General features: G+C 43.2%; 1 protein-coding gene across 1 annotated transcript in view; it reads left to right on the top strand.

The window, feature by feature from the left end:
* The first annotated feature begins 5,672 nt into the window (after positions 1-5,672).
* plxna1a (plexin A1a) overlaps positions 5,673-17,330 on the top strand; it is a 173,685-nt gene continuing 162,027 nt past the window's right edge. The window contains exon 1 of the mRNA XM_030767657.1: positions 5,673-6,851. Within this exon, the coding sequence (XP_030623517.1) occupies positions 5,673-6,851 (1,179 nt within the window). The remainder of the gene's footprint in view (positions 6,852-17,330) is intronic.

The following is a 17,330-nucleotide window of genomic DNA, read 5'->3' as shown; positions in this document are numbered from 1 at the left end:
TCAGGTTTAGCGTGACTCAGTTCTAATTCCAGGCATTAGGAGCTGAGCTATAGAGACGTATACTGGATTAGAAGATAAGTACATTTTTACCACATGAGTCGAGATGTTGCTCTTTGAGAGCTGGCGTGGTTAGCGTGTGAGTGTACTGTCATGCTGGGGAGAGCGGTGCTGGTGAGGTAAAAGCTGTTGATTTAAATATGCCATTTGCTTTCTCTCTATCCTCACACACATCTCATCAGCTGCTGCCAATTTAATGAGGAATTTCATTTCTATTAAAGATGCAAATGTACCCTTTAAAAGAGATTGAGATGCAGAGCGGAAGCTTCCATTCAGGGCATTTTATCCTGGTGCTCTGTTCATTAGTTGGATGTAATTGTGTTAGCTCAAACGCATACGGCAAGAACCAAAGAGATCTGACTGCAAAGGTCAGACAGATGACACGGAGGGAGAGAAAACACACACACACACACACACACACACACTCAGGCACTCTTATCATTGATTTTGTCACCTCTCAGGCATGCAAAATATCTGTATTAAAAAGACTTCTGCCCTGCTGTGTAAGTGTGTGTCAATGTACATAGAACACCCTCTCTCTCTTTTTACATGCATTCATTCACACGCACACAGACACACACACAAACACACACAGACACACACACACAGACACAGACACACACACACACAGGATTCGGGGTAAATTTGCCAGAAAATGCCCCATGCCCAATGGGCTGTTGAAAGCAGGTAGAAGCATGAGCTCTTGTGTGACTGTTGTGGGATTAAAGGAGTTTTTACCTGTTCTATTTGGGAATCAAAGGACTGTCCTTTTCCCCTGTTCTTTAGAGAACCGTTATGGGATTAAAAGACTGTTCTTTTTCCCTGTTCTTTAGAGGACTATTATGGGATAAAAAAATTGTCTGTTTTCCCTGTCCTTTAGAGAACTGTTATGGAATTAAAAGACTTTCCTTTCCCCCGTTCTTTAGAGAACTATCATGGGATTAAAAGGCTGTCCTTTTTCCCTGTTCTTTAGAGAAACCCTCATCTACAATAGACTGAGTGTGTAGTGCAGACTTGGTCTAGTGAGCCAGTCTTTTTGTATGGAATTTGCCGTAGATAATTATAGCCGACTTAGCAACGGCACTGTTGTAATTGTACCATTTAAGAAAATCACTTCTTTCTGTACGCCTCCTCGGTGTTTAGGAGTCCACCAGACACCAATCTGCCATGAGATCTCGCTGGAATGAAAAAGAGCAAGAAATGACTGACATTCTTCTATTCTATGCAAATGGAAACAATTCAGGACTTCCCATGAGGAAGAAAAACCTTTTTGTTGATGGCTGAATTTGGACGCAGTGCTGTTGAAATGCTTTTGTTGGTGCTGAGGGAACAGTAACACAGACTTAGAGGTCAGATAATGGAAAAATGGGTCTGATGGTTTTGTTTTGTCTGCAAGATTTGATGTTTATGGATGGGCCCTTCCATCACGGTTTTGTTTTACTGCTAAATGGCTTAAAAGCATTTAACATTCAATCAAGTCTTACCCTAGTGTGTGAATGTGAGAAGGGCTGTTTCTGGATGTGTGTGTGTTCGTCTACTTAAGTGCTCAAAGCCACATGGGCTTTGACTCTGCTGTGCCATGACCAACATGTTCAGAGGTGTTCTCATGTGGTTCTTCTGGAAAGGCATGGCACTGTACTCACTGTCTGTGTGGGCTGAGTAGGACTAAGGCAAGTCCCAAAACAATAGAAACATTTACACTTACAGGACAGGAACTGGAAATATCCTTTGATGGGCTTTCATTTGGAGCACTTTGTCAGAATTTAACACTGCTTTGCCCTTGATCTGGATAACCATCCTTATCAGCTGATATAGCATCGGTTTGTCTTAATGCAGTCCACCTTTTAATACTGCTCACTCAGGCATAAAACAGTTCTCGGACACACAGTAAAGTAGGCATTAATCCTGGGGAGCTGCCAGTGTATCAGTGTGGGGACACTGTTAAGTGACTGCGGAAATGCTCTGTGGGCACAGATTCAGGGGGTGACTCAAACTGAAAGCCCAAGTCTCTTTAGGCCACACCACCCTCTAAACATAATAATAATAATAATATTTATTTAGAGGCCAATATCACTATTTATAGTCTCAAAGGGCTTTACATGTCTATAACAAAGTCAAATCAAAATTATATCATGCATAGGTTCGAGAAAATAGATAAGTCTTTAGTTTTGTTTTAAAGGTATTGAGAGAGTTTGCCTCTCTAACTTCTGTAGGTAAACCATTCCAGAGGAAGGGAGAGTGGTCGGAAAAGGCTCGGTTGCCAGCGGGCTTCTTTTTAACTCTTGGAACAACTAATAGTCCAGAATCTTGAGAGCGCAGGGTGCGAAGCAGGTTACATCACCCCTAAACACTGCCCACTCTACACCATGCTCTAAATACCACTCATCCTACACCACCATCTAAACGGCACCTTCTAAACATGCCACACCACCCTCTAAACACACTATGCCACCCTCTAAACATCACCCCTAAACACTGCCCACTCTACACCATGCTCTAAATACCACTCATCCTACACCACCATCTAAACGGCACCTTCTAAACATGCCACACCACCCTCTAAACACACTACGCCACCCTCTAAACATCACCCCTAAACGCTGCCCACTCTACACCATGCTGTAGACACCACTCACTCTACACCGGCCTCTAATCCCCCCCCCCCCCCTTTTTTTTCACTGGACTTGCCAGTTTGTGGCTAAAAATCTCCAAATGTTGCGCCCTCCTTCACAGGTGCTTGCGCCCCCCAGGTCTGAAAACTCCTGCTCTACGCTGCCTCTAAACACCATCCTCTAAACATCACTCACTCTGTACCACCCCCTAAACATCACTCACTCTACACCACCCCTAAACACTCTGCACCACCCTCTAAACATCACTCACTCTACACGACCCTCTAACCACTCTACACCACCCTTTAAACACTGCTTTTAAACACCACCCACTCTACAACATCCTAGCTGGGGGAACGTGGCCACATGGATTTAAACTTGGACTGTAAACCTTTTGCAGCCAATTATGGCAATGTGCTGGTTATGGATGTGCAGTGAGATGAGCCCTGCCTGTGTGGAGACAGGGTTGAGGCTTTTTTCATTCACTCCTCCACTCTCTCAGGATATACAAATGATCAGTCTCTCCTTTAAGCTCTGATACTGAAGAAGACACATCAAAACACCTTAATCCCACTGTCTTGCTCTGTCATTCTCCTTGTGTTAGAATAAAAAATATACATACTGGCTGTCTAATCTGACAAACAGCAGATATTGCACTTTCTGTCACCTTTGTATTTGTTAAGCTCTTTATTTTGCATTTTCTTCCCTTCTGCCATGAAGAGCGCCTTTCCATGTCAAAGCAGGGAGGCCATGCCCTGTGTGAGGGTGACTGTTCCACTGCATGCTTCATGACTGCCATGCACAGGCTTTCATCTGTTATTTAGCGTTCAACACTCAACACCACAGACGTTTAGCTTCCTTGGCAGAAACAAACTTGAGCTGTTATATTGTCGTCTTGTGAAACTAAATGAAATGACTGCCATTTCCAGGCAGTGCTTTGCATGTCATTCCCCTCTGGTAAGCAAGTTATTGTTTTGTGTAACATGCTTGCTTGCTTGCTTGCTCGCGCACTCTCTCTCTCTCTCTCTCTCTCTCTTTCTGTATTGAAGTACTGTAGTTCTGCTGCATGGTGAGGCTGTGCCAAATACAGATCTATCTTTTAAATGAGAACAGAACCACATTCAGGTTTACTGTCACGGCTTAAACTGAGCTGAAAGAGATTTTTTTTTGTGGTTGTTGTTTTCTTTTGTGTGTTTCTATATTTAATATGTGTGTGTGTGTGTGTGTGTGTGTGTGTGTCTGTGTGTGTAAGATGTGTTTAATATGGAGGCTGTTACTCTGCGCCTCCCCCGGTGCTCACGTTGTGGCCCTTGCTGAAGCTTGGATCCCCTGCATGGCCCAGAGATGTGACCTCCATGTTAAAGATGCCATGTGTATAAATTTGCTTAAGTGTGAGGGGCAGTTTTTGGTGGGCAGTGCTGTAATTGATATGCCACAAGCAATAAATCAGTGCAGGCCCTGTGGCTCCATGGCCATTATCTGAGAAGGCAGGTTTAGCTGTCCAAAAACTGCCATGCTTTTCCTGATCCTTCTTTAATTGATTCATTTATTTTCTCCTTATACTTGCCACAGACTGGGACTGCAGGTGCTTTCAGTGCGCAGACAGGATCACCTAATTGCCCTATCCTCTGAAACTAGAACAGTTCTCTGGGAACCCACACCTTTGCTTCAGTTTTTCTTTGGCTATTTTTTGTCTACACAGCATGCGCTTTATCTATTTTCACACTGATTCCTTTTCTCTCCTTCCCCCCTCTGCCCTTCTGTGAATCATACATAAAACTATGACACTGTTTTATTTCAGGTTGTTTTTGTTGTGGTGAATATTGTATCTGATGGACTTTTGTGTGTAGCTTTGAAGATCTTTTCGCTGCTCATCCGCACATTTTTGTCCCAGATAAGTCAAAACATGGACAGATTAGCTTTCATTTCTCAAGCACAGGTCAGGTACAATTAATTGAGATATTAAGCATACTCAGGTGTACTTGTATACAGTAATTATTTTTGCCATTTCCCCTGGGTCTTATTAAATAATCTTATTTTCAAATTGTTTTTTCCATTAGTCCACTGAAAAATGATCGCACGAGAGAACTGTCCAAAACGTGCACAGAGACTGGCTATGGAAAAAATATGTACCTGCCTACACAGAGTTACTGTACGTACTCTCATCTAAACCAGTCAGTCCACAGGACTAAACAGTGAATTACAGAAAACCTCTTACTCCTTATGACTGTGCAATGAGATACTGTATAAAGATGGTACTGAGTGGGTGGCTTTGGGAGCACTAAGTACAGTTATGGGTTTTGTCCTCCCCACTGTTCTGTCAGGAGTGCATGTGATTAGTGGCCTGTCAAAGTATAACATTTTAAACCTGTTCATTCCTCCACTGTTCAAGAGGGCAACTTTAGTTTTAAATGGGGTCAAACTGAACAGCTTCACCATACAAGGGTAAGGGGAATGATTTGAGGAACTCATGGTGTAGCTTCAAGGTGACTGGTTGAACAAGTCTTCTTTTTAATAGCATCACTTTCTTTGTGCTCTCCTGTTCTCTGTAGTCAGCTTTCTGAAGTGCTAGTTGAATTGGTGCAGACAGCATGAAGGTTCTGAAAGCATGAGAAGTTTCATCAGTCAAATGTTTAAAGTACTGTCACTCGACATGCTCATTAAACCCTGTATAGGATTCTCCTCTAGGCCCTGTTGTAATATATTAATGTTTATCTATTATGACTTGTTTTTCTGTGGTTGGCAGAACCTTAAGACGCCTGGCAGATCAATAGGGACTGCTCAATCTGCTCAATCATGATGTGTGTTTTCCCTCGCAGGACTGGCCTTCTCGTTGCCGTGGGTGATGGTGTAGAGGACAGTTCCATCCAGGCAGAGAGCAGAAAGGAGAACAGGGCACTAAGACGCTGTCCTCACCTCAGAGCCACGTAAACGATTTTTTTGAAGGCGTGACCAGGAGTGTAAAATCACAGGCACTGCTTGTCATTCATAGTGATCGCAAACATGCTGCTCAGGGGCGCCCGCCCTGCACCACCTGTCAGGAGCTTCCATCTCCTCCTCTTCTCCTTCCTCCTTTTAGGCATAGCCGATGGAGCTGCTCCCACCCTCTTCCGCACCTTTTCTCCACCTGAGGGAGGACTCACGCATTTGGTCGTCAACAACAAAACTGGGGATGTGTACGTTGGTGCTGTGAATTGGATCTACAAGCTGTCCAGTAATCTGACCAGGCTGCGCAGCCATGTGACTGGTCCTGTGGTGGACAATGAGAAGTGTTACCCACCACCCGGTGTGCAGTCCTGTCCACATGAATTGTCTCAGACCAACAACGTCAACAAACTGCTGCTCTTGGACTCTGGGCAGAACCGGCTGATCGCCTGCGGCAGTACCTCACAGGGCATCTGTCAGTTCCTGCGTTTGGACGACCTGTTTAAACTAGGCGAGCCGCACCATCGCAAAGAGCACTACCTTTCCAGTGTTGCGGAGGCGGGCACAATGTCGGGTGTAGTCATCAGTGGCTCTCAGGGTGGGGGCAGTGGGAAGCTGTTTGTGGGGACCCCCATTGAGGGTAAGTCAGAGTACTTCCCTACACTTTCTAGCCGTAAGCTCATGGTCAATGAGGAGAATGCAGACATGTTCAGTTTCGTCTACCAGGATGAGTTTGTGTCCTCACAGCTCAAAATCCCTTCAGACACACTCTCCAAATTCCCAACATTCGACATCTACTATGTTTATGGCTTCAGTAGTGAGCAGTTCATCTACTATTTGACCCTTCAGCTGGACACCCAGCTCACCTCCCCTGATGCCAGTGGAGAACAGTTCTTCACCTCAAAGATTGTACGGCTTTGTGTGGACGACCCCAAGTTCTACTCCTACGTGGAGTTCCCCATTGGCTGCACCAAGGACGGGGTGGAGTACCGTCTGGTACAGGATGCTTACCTCAGCCGGCCAGGTGCCAGGCTGGCACGATCCTTAGGCATCTCAGAACAAGAGGAGATTCTGTTCACTGTCTTTGGTCAGGGCCAAAAGAACCGGGCTAAGCCGCCCAAAGAGTCTGCCCTGTGTCTGTTCACGCTGAAACGCATCAAGGAGAAGATTAAAGAGAGAATCCAGTCTTGCTACAAGGGAGAAGGCAAGCTGTCCCTGCCGTGGCTGCTCAACAAGGAGCTGACCTGCATCAATTCGGTGAGTCTGAACAGCGCCAGTTCTTAGCAGGCAAGCAAGGCTGAGCAGTCCTGCTCTTCAGTGACACAGCCGAGTGACTGTGTGCATATGTTCCTGCGGCTGACCTACAGCTCACTCCCTCAGATTGATGCATAATGGAAGGTGATGATTGTCATGATCCACATAACAAGTTAAGCCTAAGGCCAATTCTTGTGTTCATTTGTAACAATCAATGGCAGTGTGTTTCTGCATGCTGTCTGATCTAGCGTGTGTTGTGTGCTCAAGCGTTCCCATCAGCCCAAGCCAGATTAACTGTGTGGATCACTGGGGGCCACTCTGAAGGCCACGTCATTAGTCCAGTTCCAGGGATTAACGGTCTGTCACTCTCTTGCCTCCTGCGTCTCCTCACCTCAGGCATTAATTGATTTATATAGTCCTGAGTTTGTTGGCTCTTTGTTGTGTTTGTCCCCCTGGGACATGTGGTCCACTGTCAGAATTAAGATGATGCCTGTGAACTGGAGATGTTAAGGTGCATAATGTATGTGCCCATTTATTCTGCTCAGCTTCTGTTCGCCCCTCATTGTAGTTAAACCAAACTGGTATAATCACCAACACAGACATTTCTTACATGGGGCACCAATTCCCCAGTCGGACTAAAGGTTATTTGTAATTGTAATATCTAGGATTTCATTCTATTTGTTACATCCAGGTGCCTGTGCTGTCTCCATGGGAACATGGCGCATCTTGATGCTCACGCTATTGTGCTGAATTTGCAACTGTGCAAGTGCCCTTGCTTTGTTTGTGCCAGTGTATGGCCACTAAAATGTTTACATTTTCGTAGAAGGGAAATTATTGAATAGAAGGCATGATGAGAGGGACAGGTTCTAAGGAAAAAAAAAGAGTTAAAGTGGAGTGTGCTTTAATGATGGAGAGAAACAGGCAGATGGAGAGAGAAAGAGGAACAGACATAAGAACAGTGAGAGCAGGGGAGAGTCAGAGTAGTCCACATGCATATATGACCATCATGTCACAGATACAGCTGTCATGTCACAGATATGACATAGGATGCGTCTGTCAGAGCAGTATGAATCCAGAAATCCTCTAATGAGAATCAGAGGATCTACGTGTTATCTCAGTTCTCCCCTCATGTTACACTCATATGTCTGTGAACGTTACACTCACACGTCTGTGAACGTTACACTCACACGTCTGTGAACGTTACACTCACATGTCTGTGAACGTTACACTCACATGTCTGTGAACGTTTCACTCACACGTCTGTGAACGTTACACTCACACGTCTGTGAACGTTACACTCACACATCTGTGAACGTTACACTCACACATCTGTGAACTTTACACTCACACGTCTGTGAACATTACACTCTGTAAACATGTGCCCTTCTGTCATGCCAGTTGTAGGCTGACGCTGCAACCATCACCATGACAAACACAGGACTCAAAACCCAGATATGAGAGTTTACTCTGATCCCTGTGATCTCTGCCATCGGCTCCACGTCTGAGCTCCCTCACAGCCCAGCCTGGCTGTGTGTGTGATGGGTGGTGCCTGCTTCTCAGCTTTGTCCTGCTACAGCCAGAGAGGCAGGTGCTGTGGTCCATATCGACAAATGGCCGGTGTCAGTATTAGTGATAATAACTGTGGCTGTTATAATGATGGGCCTGAGGCAATCTGCCTAGGTAATGACTGCAGCATGCCTGACTGAGCCGGATGAAAAGACAATGCTGCGAGGGTCCTCCTTCAGCAAAGATCCCTCTGGCTCATGAATAATTCTCATCCACTCACTTTGTGTTATTCATTTGTACTCAATCATAATCAGCCTCCCATCAAAATTCCCTCAGTCCTCTCACACTGCTTATAAGACTGGAATGTTTTCCTTTCTACCCACCACAAACAGAAATCCAAAGTATTTAGAGGGACAGAATGAGTGACTGTCTGTCTGCCAGACTTACTGATTGACAGTCTGCCTGCCTGTCTGTCTTACTCTTTGTTTTACTGTCAATCTGACTGTCTGCCTGACTGTATTACTGATGGACTGACAGTCTGATTGTCTGTCTATGACTGTCTGCCTGTCTGTATAACTGACTGACTAACTGTCTGTCTGACTGCTTGTATTTCTGACTGGCAGTCTGTCTCTCTGTCTCACTATCTGTCTGTCTGTCTGACTGACTGTCGGGAGAGTTTCCGACATCTCTGTTCTGCCCACCTGTCCTGTAGGCCCTGGTGAAACTGTGGCTGTACATAAATGAGACAGACTACATGATGGAACTTGATGACCATCTGGTACAGTGCTTACAATCAATCAAGGACATGTCACCAGGAAAAAATAATGATTTCACACAGCCTTTCTGTTCAGCAGTCCACACAGTCATTATGAGCACAGACTGTATAGCCGTCAGTGAGACCGCATCAGAGCACTGTCAGAGAGCTGCTCATGTGCAGTTAATGTATGGTTAATAATCCTCCTCTTTAGTGTCTCAGCTCAGCAAGATGCTGCCTTGTTAAATAACTAGACACTGAGTCTATTCTCTATCTTAGTACTCACTGCATCTATTCTCTATCTTAGTACTCACTGCATCTATTCTCTATCTTAGTACTCACTGCATCTATTCTCTATCTCAGTGTACACTGTATCTATTCTCTATCTCACTACTCACTGCATCTGTTCTCCCTCTCAGTACACACTGCATCTATTCTCTATCTCACTACTCACTGCATCTGTTCTCCCTCTCAGTACACACTACATCTATTCTCTATCTCACTACTTACTGCATCTATTCTCTATCTCAGTGCACACTGCATCTATTCTCTATCTCACTACTTACTGCATCTATTCTCTTAGTACTCACTGCATCCGTTCTTCCTCTCAGTACACACTGCATCTATTCTCTATCTCAGTACACACTGCATCTATTCTCTATCTCAGTACTCACTGCATGTATTTTCTATCTCAGTGCACACTGCATCTATTCTCTATCTCACTACTTACTGCATCTATTCTCTTAGTACTCACTGCATCCGTTCTTCCTCTCAGTACACACTGCATCTATTCTCTATCTCAGTACACACTGCATCTATTCTCTATCTCAGTACTCACTGCATGTATTTTCTAGCTCAGTGCACACTGCATCTATTCTCTATCTCACTACTCACTGCATCTATTCTCTATCTCAGTGCACACTGCATCTATTCTCTATCTCAGTGCACACTGTATCTATTCTCTATCTCACTACTCACTGTATCTATTCTCTATCTCAGTACACACTACATCTATTGTCTATCTCACTGCTCACTGCATTTATTCTCTATCTCAATACACACTGCATCTATTCTCTATCTCACTACTCACTGCATCTGTTCTCCATCTCAGTACACACTGCATCTATTCTCTATCTCAGTACTCACTGCATGTATTCTCTATCTCAGTACTCACTGCATCTATTCTCTATCTCAGTGCACACTGTATCTATTCTCTATCTCACTACTCACTGCATCTATTCTCTATCTCAGTGCACACTGTATCTATTCTCTATCTCACTACTCACTGTATCTATTCTCTATCTCAGTGCACACTGTATCTATTCTCTATCTCAGTGCACACTGTATCTATTCTCCATCTCAGTACACACTGCATCTATTCTCTATCTCAGTACTCACTGCATCTGTTCTCTATCTCAGTGCACACTGCATCTATTCTCTATCTCAGTGCACACTGTATCTATTCTCTATCTCACTACTCATTGCATCTATTGTCTATCTTAGTACTCACTGCATCTATTCTCTATCTCACTGCTCACTGCATCTATTCTCTATCTCAGTGTACACTGCATCTGTTCTTCCTCTCAGTACTCACTGCATATATTCTCTATCTCAGTTCTCACTGCATCTATTTTCTATCTCAGTACTCACTGCATCTATTCTCTGTCTCAGTACTCACTGCATCTGTTCTCTATCTCAGTACTCACTTCATCTATTCTCTATCTCAGTGTACACTGTATCTATTTTATATCTCACTACTCACTGCATCTATTCTCTATCTCAGTCCTCACTGCATCTATTCTCTATCTCAGTACTCACTGCATCTATTCTCTATCTCAGTACTCACTGCATCTATTCACTGCATTCTATCAGTGCACACTGATAACTAATGACTGAAAGTCTATTTCAGGACTATCCCTCAGGGCACTGGAGTCAGGCTTTTGTTGCAGAGGAAAATAATGTTGCTTTTCAGCCTGTCTTGTGGGTTTGCAAATAAAAATGCCCTCTTACTCCACTGGATTTATGGCCACCGTAACTGTGGAAGTTTTTTAAGTTGTAGGTCACCTTCCACGCCAGCTGTGGGCCCTTTTCTAAAGTCTTGTATTGTGACTATAAAAAGAATCTCAGAGTGTCTCCCCTCTCCCAGCTGAATTAGCATTGCTAATAGGCCTTTCAACATGATCTCTGGAGACGTTATTGGCATAATAAGAGTAATGGTTACGATAAAACACACTCACAATGCTCCCCCTCTCCACAGAAACAAACAAACAAGCAAACAAACAAACAAACAAACAAGCATACACACACATACACATACACACACACACAAACAAAAACTGTGGTATAGGTAAAGTATTAATATTAACCTCCGGTGCGTTGGATCCAAAATGTTTTTCTCTGCGTTGCGGGAGAAAATTGTCTGAAAAACTGTTGGCATGAATGAAATCAGCATTAATTTTTTCCATCCTCTGTCTCTTCACAATTGCATTAATGAATGTCTAACTCTGGATCACATCTGCTGGTTCTCATTGTAAGCACTTATCTTCTAAGTGTTTGGCTCTTTTTTCTCTGAGATATCACCATGCCTTTTAATCTCAGCTCCTGTAGGAGACTCTTCTGATTAAATCAGGATTCTGAACTTCATTCATCTTTTGTTGAATTTCCCTGTCCTCTTGCCACATCCCTCCATACTTTTTTTCTTCTTGAACATTTTTCCTCTCTCCTCCACAGGGTCAGAAAAGTGAAAAAGAATAGCTAGTCTTAACACCTGCTAACAGCTTTTAATGTCATGTCTCCACTGTGTCGTTCTTATTGATTCAGAGCTATCTAATATATTAAAGACACAGTGCTTAAGCTTAAACCTCATCAAGTCTACATGCTTTAAGAATGACCAAGTTTCCATCATATTCCATAGACTGGCCAGGATAGCGCAGTTAGACCCCCGTTCATGCTGAGTAATCTTGTCACCATTAAAAATGTGCCTATGGTAAATGGCCCTGTCCAGAAATGAAAATGACTCATAAAGTATCTGTGGGAGAGGACGTCACAGATAACGCTGGGCTGAAGGTGAAAGATAACTGGAAACACCGGTTCTCCAATTCCACATATGTATGTTTTTCCATATTTATATTAGTACCTGTGTTTTTCAAAACTTTTACAGTCTACAGTACAGGATGTATGTGAGTTTATGTACGTGAGTGTATGCACTTGAGTATGTGTGTGTGTGTGCGCGCGCTTGTGTTTGTGTGTGTGTTTGTGCTTGAAGATGAAGAAATGCTGCATCCGTTTTGAGCTGAGAGTGTAATTTCAAATCGATAAAGTTGGCCGATAAAATGAAATCAAAAGAAAAATGACCTCCTTACCCTCCTGCCATCTAACAGGCGCACACACACACACACTCAACCTTTCACCAGCCAACTGCATGTAGGTTGCAAATCTCTTAACGAGCCAGGCTCACTGGGCCCTGATCTAATTGTCGATGTAATTATTTATTGATGTGTGTTTGTATGGGGACGTTGTCGTGTGTGTGAGAATGTGTGTGGGGGCGGTTGGTTCTGATCACACACAGCTTTAGTAGCTGTTTACCAGGCGGCGTATGCAGCTGTATTTGTTCTTTCCTGTGGTGGTGAGCAATGAGATGCATCCACAGAGCGTTAGTCTATTTCATATCCATCCACAATTAAGGACTAGGCAAACAAGTAATTTTCTCCACCAAAACAAGCTGTTTGGAAAATCTGATTTAATATAACCATTTTTTTTTGCATTAATTGAGGTATGAAGTTTAAGAGTCTCTGTTTTCTCATATTTGCTATTTTATCCCATTTTGCTCCCTTAGTGGCCAGCTCCCTTGTATTTCTGTTCCCTGTCACTTATAACCCCAATGTCAGCTAAGGAGGGTGTAGGCCACCCTCTCTCATGCCCATGTGTCTTCATTTATAAATTGATAAGATCTAGCAGACTTCATGGAATCTAGGTGAACCTACGTGAGAGGTCGCTGAAGGTGAACCTAGGTGAGCGATTGCTAAAGTCTCGTTGTATCTGCACTACCTGTCAGAGAGACAGGCAGAAGAACCATGGCCCCTCTAGGGTTAGCCAGTGTGGCAAAGCTTGATTCAAACCTTAGACACTCATAGGTTAAGATTACACTTCAGAATGTTTTACATACATGTAACAGTGACAGTAATCATATGGAAACACCTGGAACCTTAGTGTAAGTTAATGTAATCACTCCTGGATATACAGATATAAAATATTGCATAATAATATGCAAATTTTTGCTGGGTTAGACAGCATTTGACTAGGTTAGAACTGGGTTGGGCAGGTTTGTGTTGGGTTGAGCAGCTTTGGGCTGGATAGCTGGCAGTAACTAGGTAATGCTGGATTATGCGGCAATATTTTTCTCACTCATTTGTTGCTTAGAACTGGGTCTGAAGCTTTGAAAAAAGCAGGCATGCTTTTGAATGAAAACATTCAGTCATTGATAAGTGTTAGAGGCTTGAAGACTGGAATGGTTTGGTAGGTTGTTTGGAATGGTTTGGAGGGCCGTTTGGAATGGTTTGGAAGGTTGTTTGGAATGGTTTCCAATGAAGTACATACTGGGGCGGACTGTCTCCTCTGGCAGCATCACAAGCTATCTGAGTTTTTTAGGGTACGGCCCAGTGCTGGAGAATAGAAAAAACGCTACGGCATTCACAAACCGGGAGATAAAATTCCGAACAGCTGCTGTAACATTGAACATCAACTGCAAAAAAACCCCAAACAGATCATGTCAGTCAAAGAAAGAAACTTCAAACTGTTCCTTGGCTGATCCATTTTTGCTGTCATTCACTCCCAGTATTATCCACATGCATTAAAGGGAGGTGATGTAACACAGGGACTGAGGCTGCAGTGTAAACCTGGCCCACAACTATGCATTTGGATTCACATTGTACATTAAAGTGAGTTTGTGCCAATTTTCCCATAAATAGCGTTAGCAATTACAAAAAAACACCCAAAAAACAAAAACAACAACACCCCCCCCCCCACACACACACACAGAAAAACAACAGCAACAACAACACCAAAAACAACAACAAGAAAACACCCCCAAAACAAAAACCGAAACCCACAGGTGCACACACACATACTCAGTTGTACTTTTTTGGTTCCGGACTTGGCCACATTTATGTATACATATATATATATATATATATATATACATATATATATATATATATATATATATATATATATATATATATATCCAAACCCATACAACCTGTTAGCGGCGGGACCCAGAACAATCAATTATTCAGTCTTAGAAAAATGAAAAGTGCAAGAGTCACTCAAATAAGTGTAAGAACCACTGTGTCAGTTGGCTCTTTAATTAACATGGCTAAATCACGACACAGAAGTGATGTCTTTCATTTGCACATTTGGGCCATTTAAGGATGAAGGTCAGTTCACACTGAAATCAGATTTTGATAACTTTTTAAAATGAATATGAACAGTCAGGGCATAAGAATCTAGATTTTAGGCACAGTGGATTGCCGGTGCTGATGAACAGATGTTGTTTTATTGATAAGTGTAATTTCTTTGCTGCGGTAACATAAATCAGGGCATGTGAACTGTATGCTGTAGAGCAGGGGTATTCAACCTGTGGGGTGTAAGATTAGGAGATTTTTAAAAGGGCGCAAACTAGCAAATACAATGAAAAGGGGGGGGGGGGGGGGGGGGCCTTGAGGTCAAACCTAGAAGGGAGGGGGGGGGGGGTCATTGTCGAAAAAGGTTAAAAACCCCTGCTGTAGATTTTTTTTTTTTATCATATTGAGGTGAGAAAAGTGAGACTTTACTGTAATTGGCTTAGTGTTTTCTGAGGCCCTTTATTACAGATTATCCAGATTAAACTGGGAAAGCATGAGCTGATACCACAGCATTGAAAGCATCAGCATCATCAAAAACTGAAGGGGACTTTGACTTTTTTGGCACAGCACAACTAAAAATGGTTCAATTTTCAGTCTCTTCTCTCAGACAAATGTTGACACTAAACAATATTTTTGAAGAAAATGTTTTAGAAAAAACGTAGACAACCTTTACTGATAGTCACATTAGAGACAAGAGTGAGGTCTGCCATCTCTCCCATGATTTAATCCAGATTTATTTTTATAGAATTTTTTGCAATGGACATTGTCTCAGGGATGCTTTACAGGAGACTGGGCCAGAGACCCACAGTAAGCAGTACTGAGGTGACAGTACAGGGAAAATCTGCCTGTGGCTGAAATAAGAGGAAACATTGAGATGAACCCAGACTGGGTCCTCCTCTGGATGGGATAGGGATAGTTGAGATGTGGAGAGAATGCATGAAAATGATGAGAAAATACAGAAAGGTCTGAGAGAATGAGATATATCTGAGGTGATTCAGAGACGTCAGCGTCAGTGTGGGTAGGTGTGTTTGTGGAGTGAGAATAGAGGAAAAGTTGGGAACAATGAGAGGCAACATGGTGAGGGAGCAGACTGGTGCCCCAGTGCTTTCAACTGCCAAGGTTTCAAAGAGATAAATCTGGGAAACACAGCGATGTTGGCTGACAACTGTTTGAGACCAAGAGGTTGATCAAATTTGTTGTTCACAAATTGGAGGAATTGGAATGCCAAATCTGGCTGGTGTGAGGAGCGTAGAGTGGTATCCTTGGAGAGGGCACAAACTGTGAAAAGTTGCTCGTTTATTTGAAAACTTGAGACACTCTGAACAGGACAGAGACAACATCCCTGACATCAGCCATCAGAGATCTGTGCACGCAGGTCATTTCAGGATGAAGGGCAGTTTGCACAGATGTTACATATGAATAATTCGTAAAGATGAATATGAACAGTCAGATGAAGAACATGTGTCTGAGAAACTATTCAGTACTGAGCTCATGGCCTGCAGTGAGAACAAAGCCGTAATATTTTCACACACAATGCACAATTTCATACACGTCTTCAGTCAGTCTTGCCACAGGCTCTTTACAGAGTTTGTTGACTGCAGTCTCATAGGGAGTGTTAAAGAGGAATTTGAACTCTGGCCCTCTCTTTGAGCATGCTCCCTCACAGAGAATGTGTGGTGAGTTCAGTGTCATAGACTGGCCAGTATTCTGCACTGTTACAGTTGATCTGTAATAACGCTCTACACTCTCCATACAGTTTGTTTATAACACTCTACTCTCTCCATACAGTTTGTTTATAACACTCTACTCTCTCCATACAGTTTGTTTATAACACTCTACTCTCTCCATACAGTTTGTTTATAACTCTCTACTCTCTCCATACAGTTTGTTTATAACAGTTGTTGTGAAGCACTGTTAATACTGTGAGCATACTTGCTCTTACTATGACATGTACATTGTGTCACACTGTATTTTAAACTCTAGGGCTGGAAATACTTCTGATTGGCACTTATACCATGCCTCACAGAATCTCCTGTGATTCACGTTGGTTTACACTAGGGCTGCACGATGAAGTGTAATTTTATTGTCATAGTGATATCAGTTTCCACAATAAAAACATTTCAAAGGGCTGCAATATCAGATTCATAAAGTCAGAAAATTGACAAAGAGGCGTAGAGCAGAGGAATAGTAATGTGGTGAGCTGGGCCAGCCAGACCAGACAGCCACACAATTCCTGGGATGGGATGACCATGGTTCACTCTAAACATTGTCTGTGGGTTTTCAGATGAGCATTGTGTTTAATTTGACAGATCTGTGTTTCAGTCTGAAAACATAATGATGAATTGTTGTAGTCTGTGGGCAGGCTGAGCATAACCGCTCACTCAGAGTAGTTATGCTTCTTTCTAGTACTGGCTATGTGTGTGTGTGGCTGTGTTGGTGCGCCTGTGTGGGTGTGTGTTGGTGCGCATGTGTGTGTGTCTGTCAGTGTGTGTCTGTCAGTGTTTGTGTGTGTGTGTGTGTTTGTGTGTGTGTGTGTGTGCATGTGAACGCATGCTTTTCTTTTCTCAATGGGGCCAAGTTTGGGTCATTGGGAGCTTCATAATCAAACCTCTGTGCTTTGGAATGTGTCTGTGTGCTCACGCGCGCCTGTGTGTGTGTGTCTGTCAGTGCGTATGTGATTGTGTGTGTGTGCGTTGGTGGGCGTGTGTGTGTTGGTGCACGCGTGTGTGTGTGTACGTGTGTGTGTGTATGCATCCTTTCCTTTTTCAATGAGGGCAAGTATGGGTCATTGGCAGTTTCATAATCAAACCTCTGTGCTTT

The sequence above is a fragment of the Chanos chanos genome, chromosome 3, assembly GCF_902362185.1.
Source record: "Chanos chanos chromosome 3, fChaCha1.1, whole genome shotgun sequence".
Lineage (NCBI taxonomy): Eukaryota > Metazoa > Chordata > Actinopteri > Gonorynchiformes > Chanidae > Chanos > Chanos chanos.
This window is presented reverse-complemented; position numbering and strand designations above follow the sequence as displayed.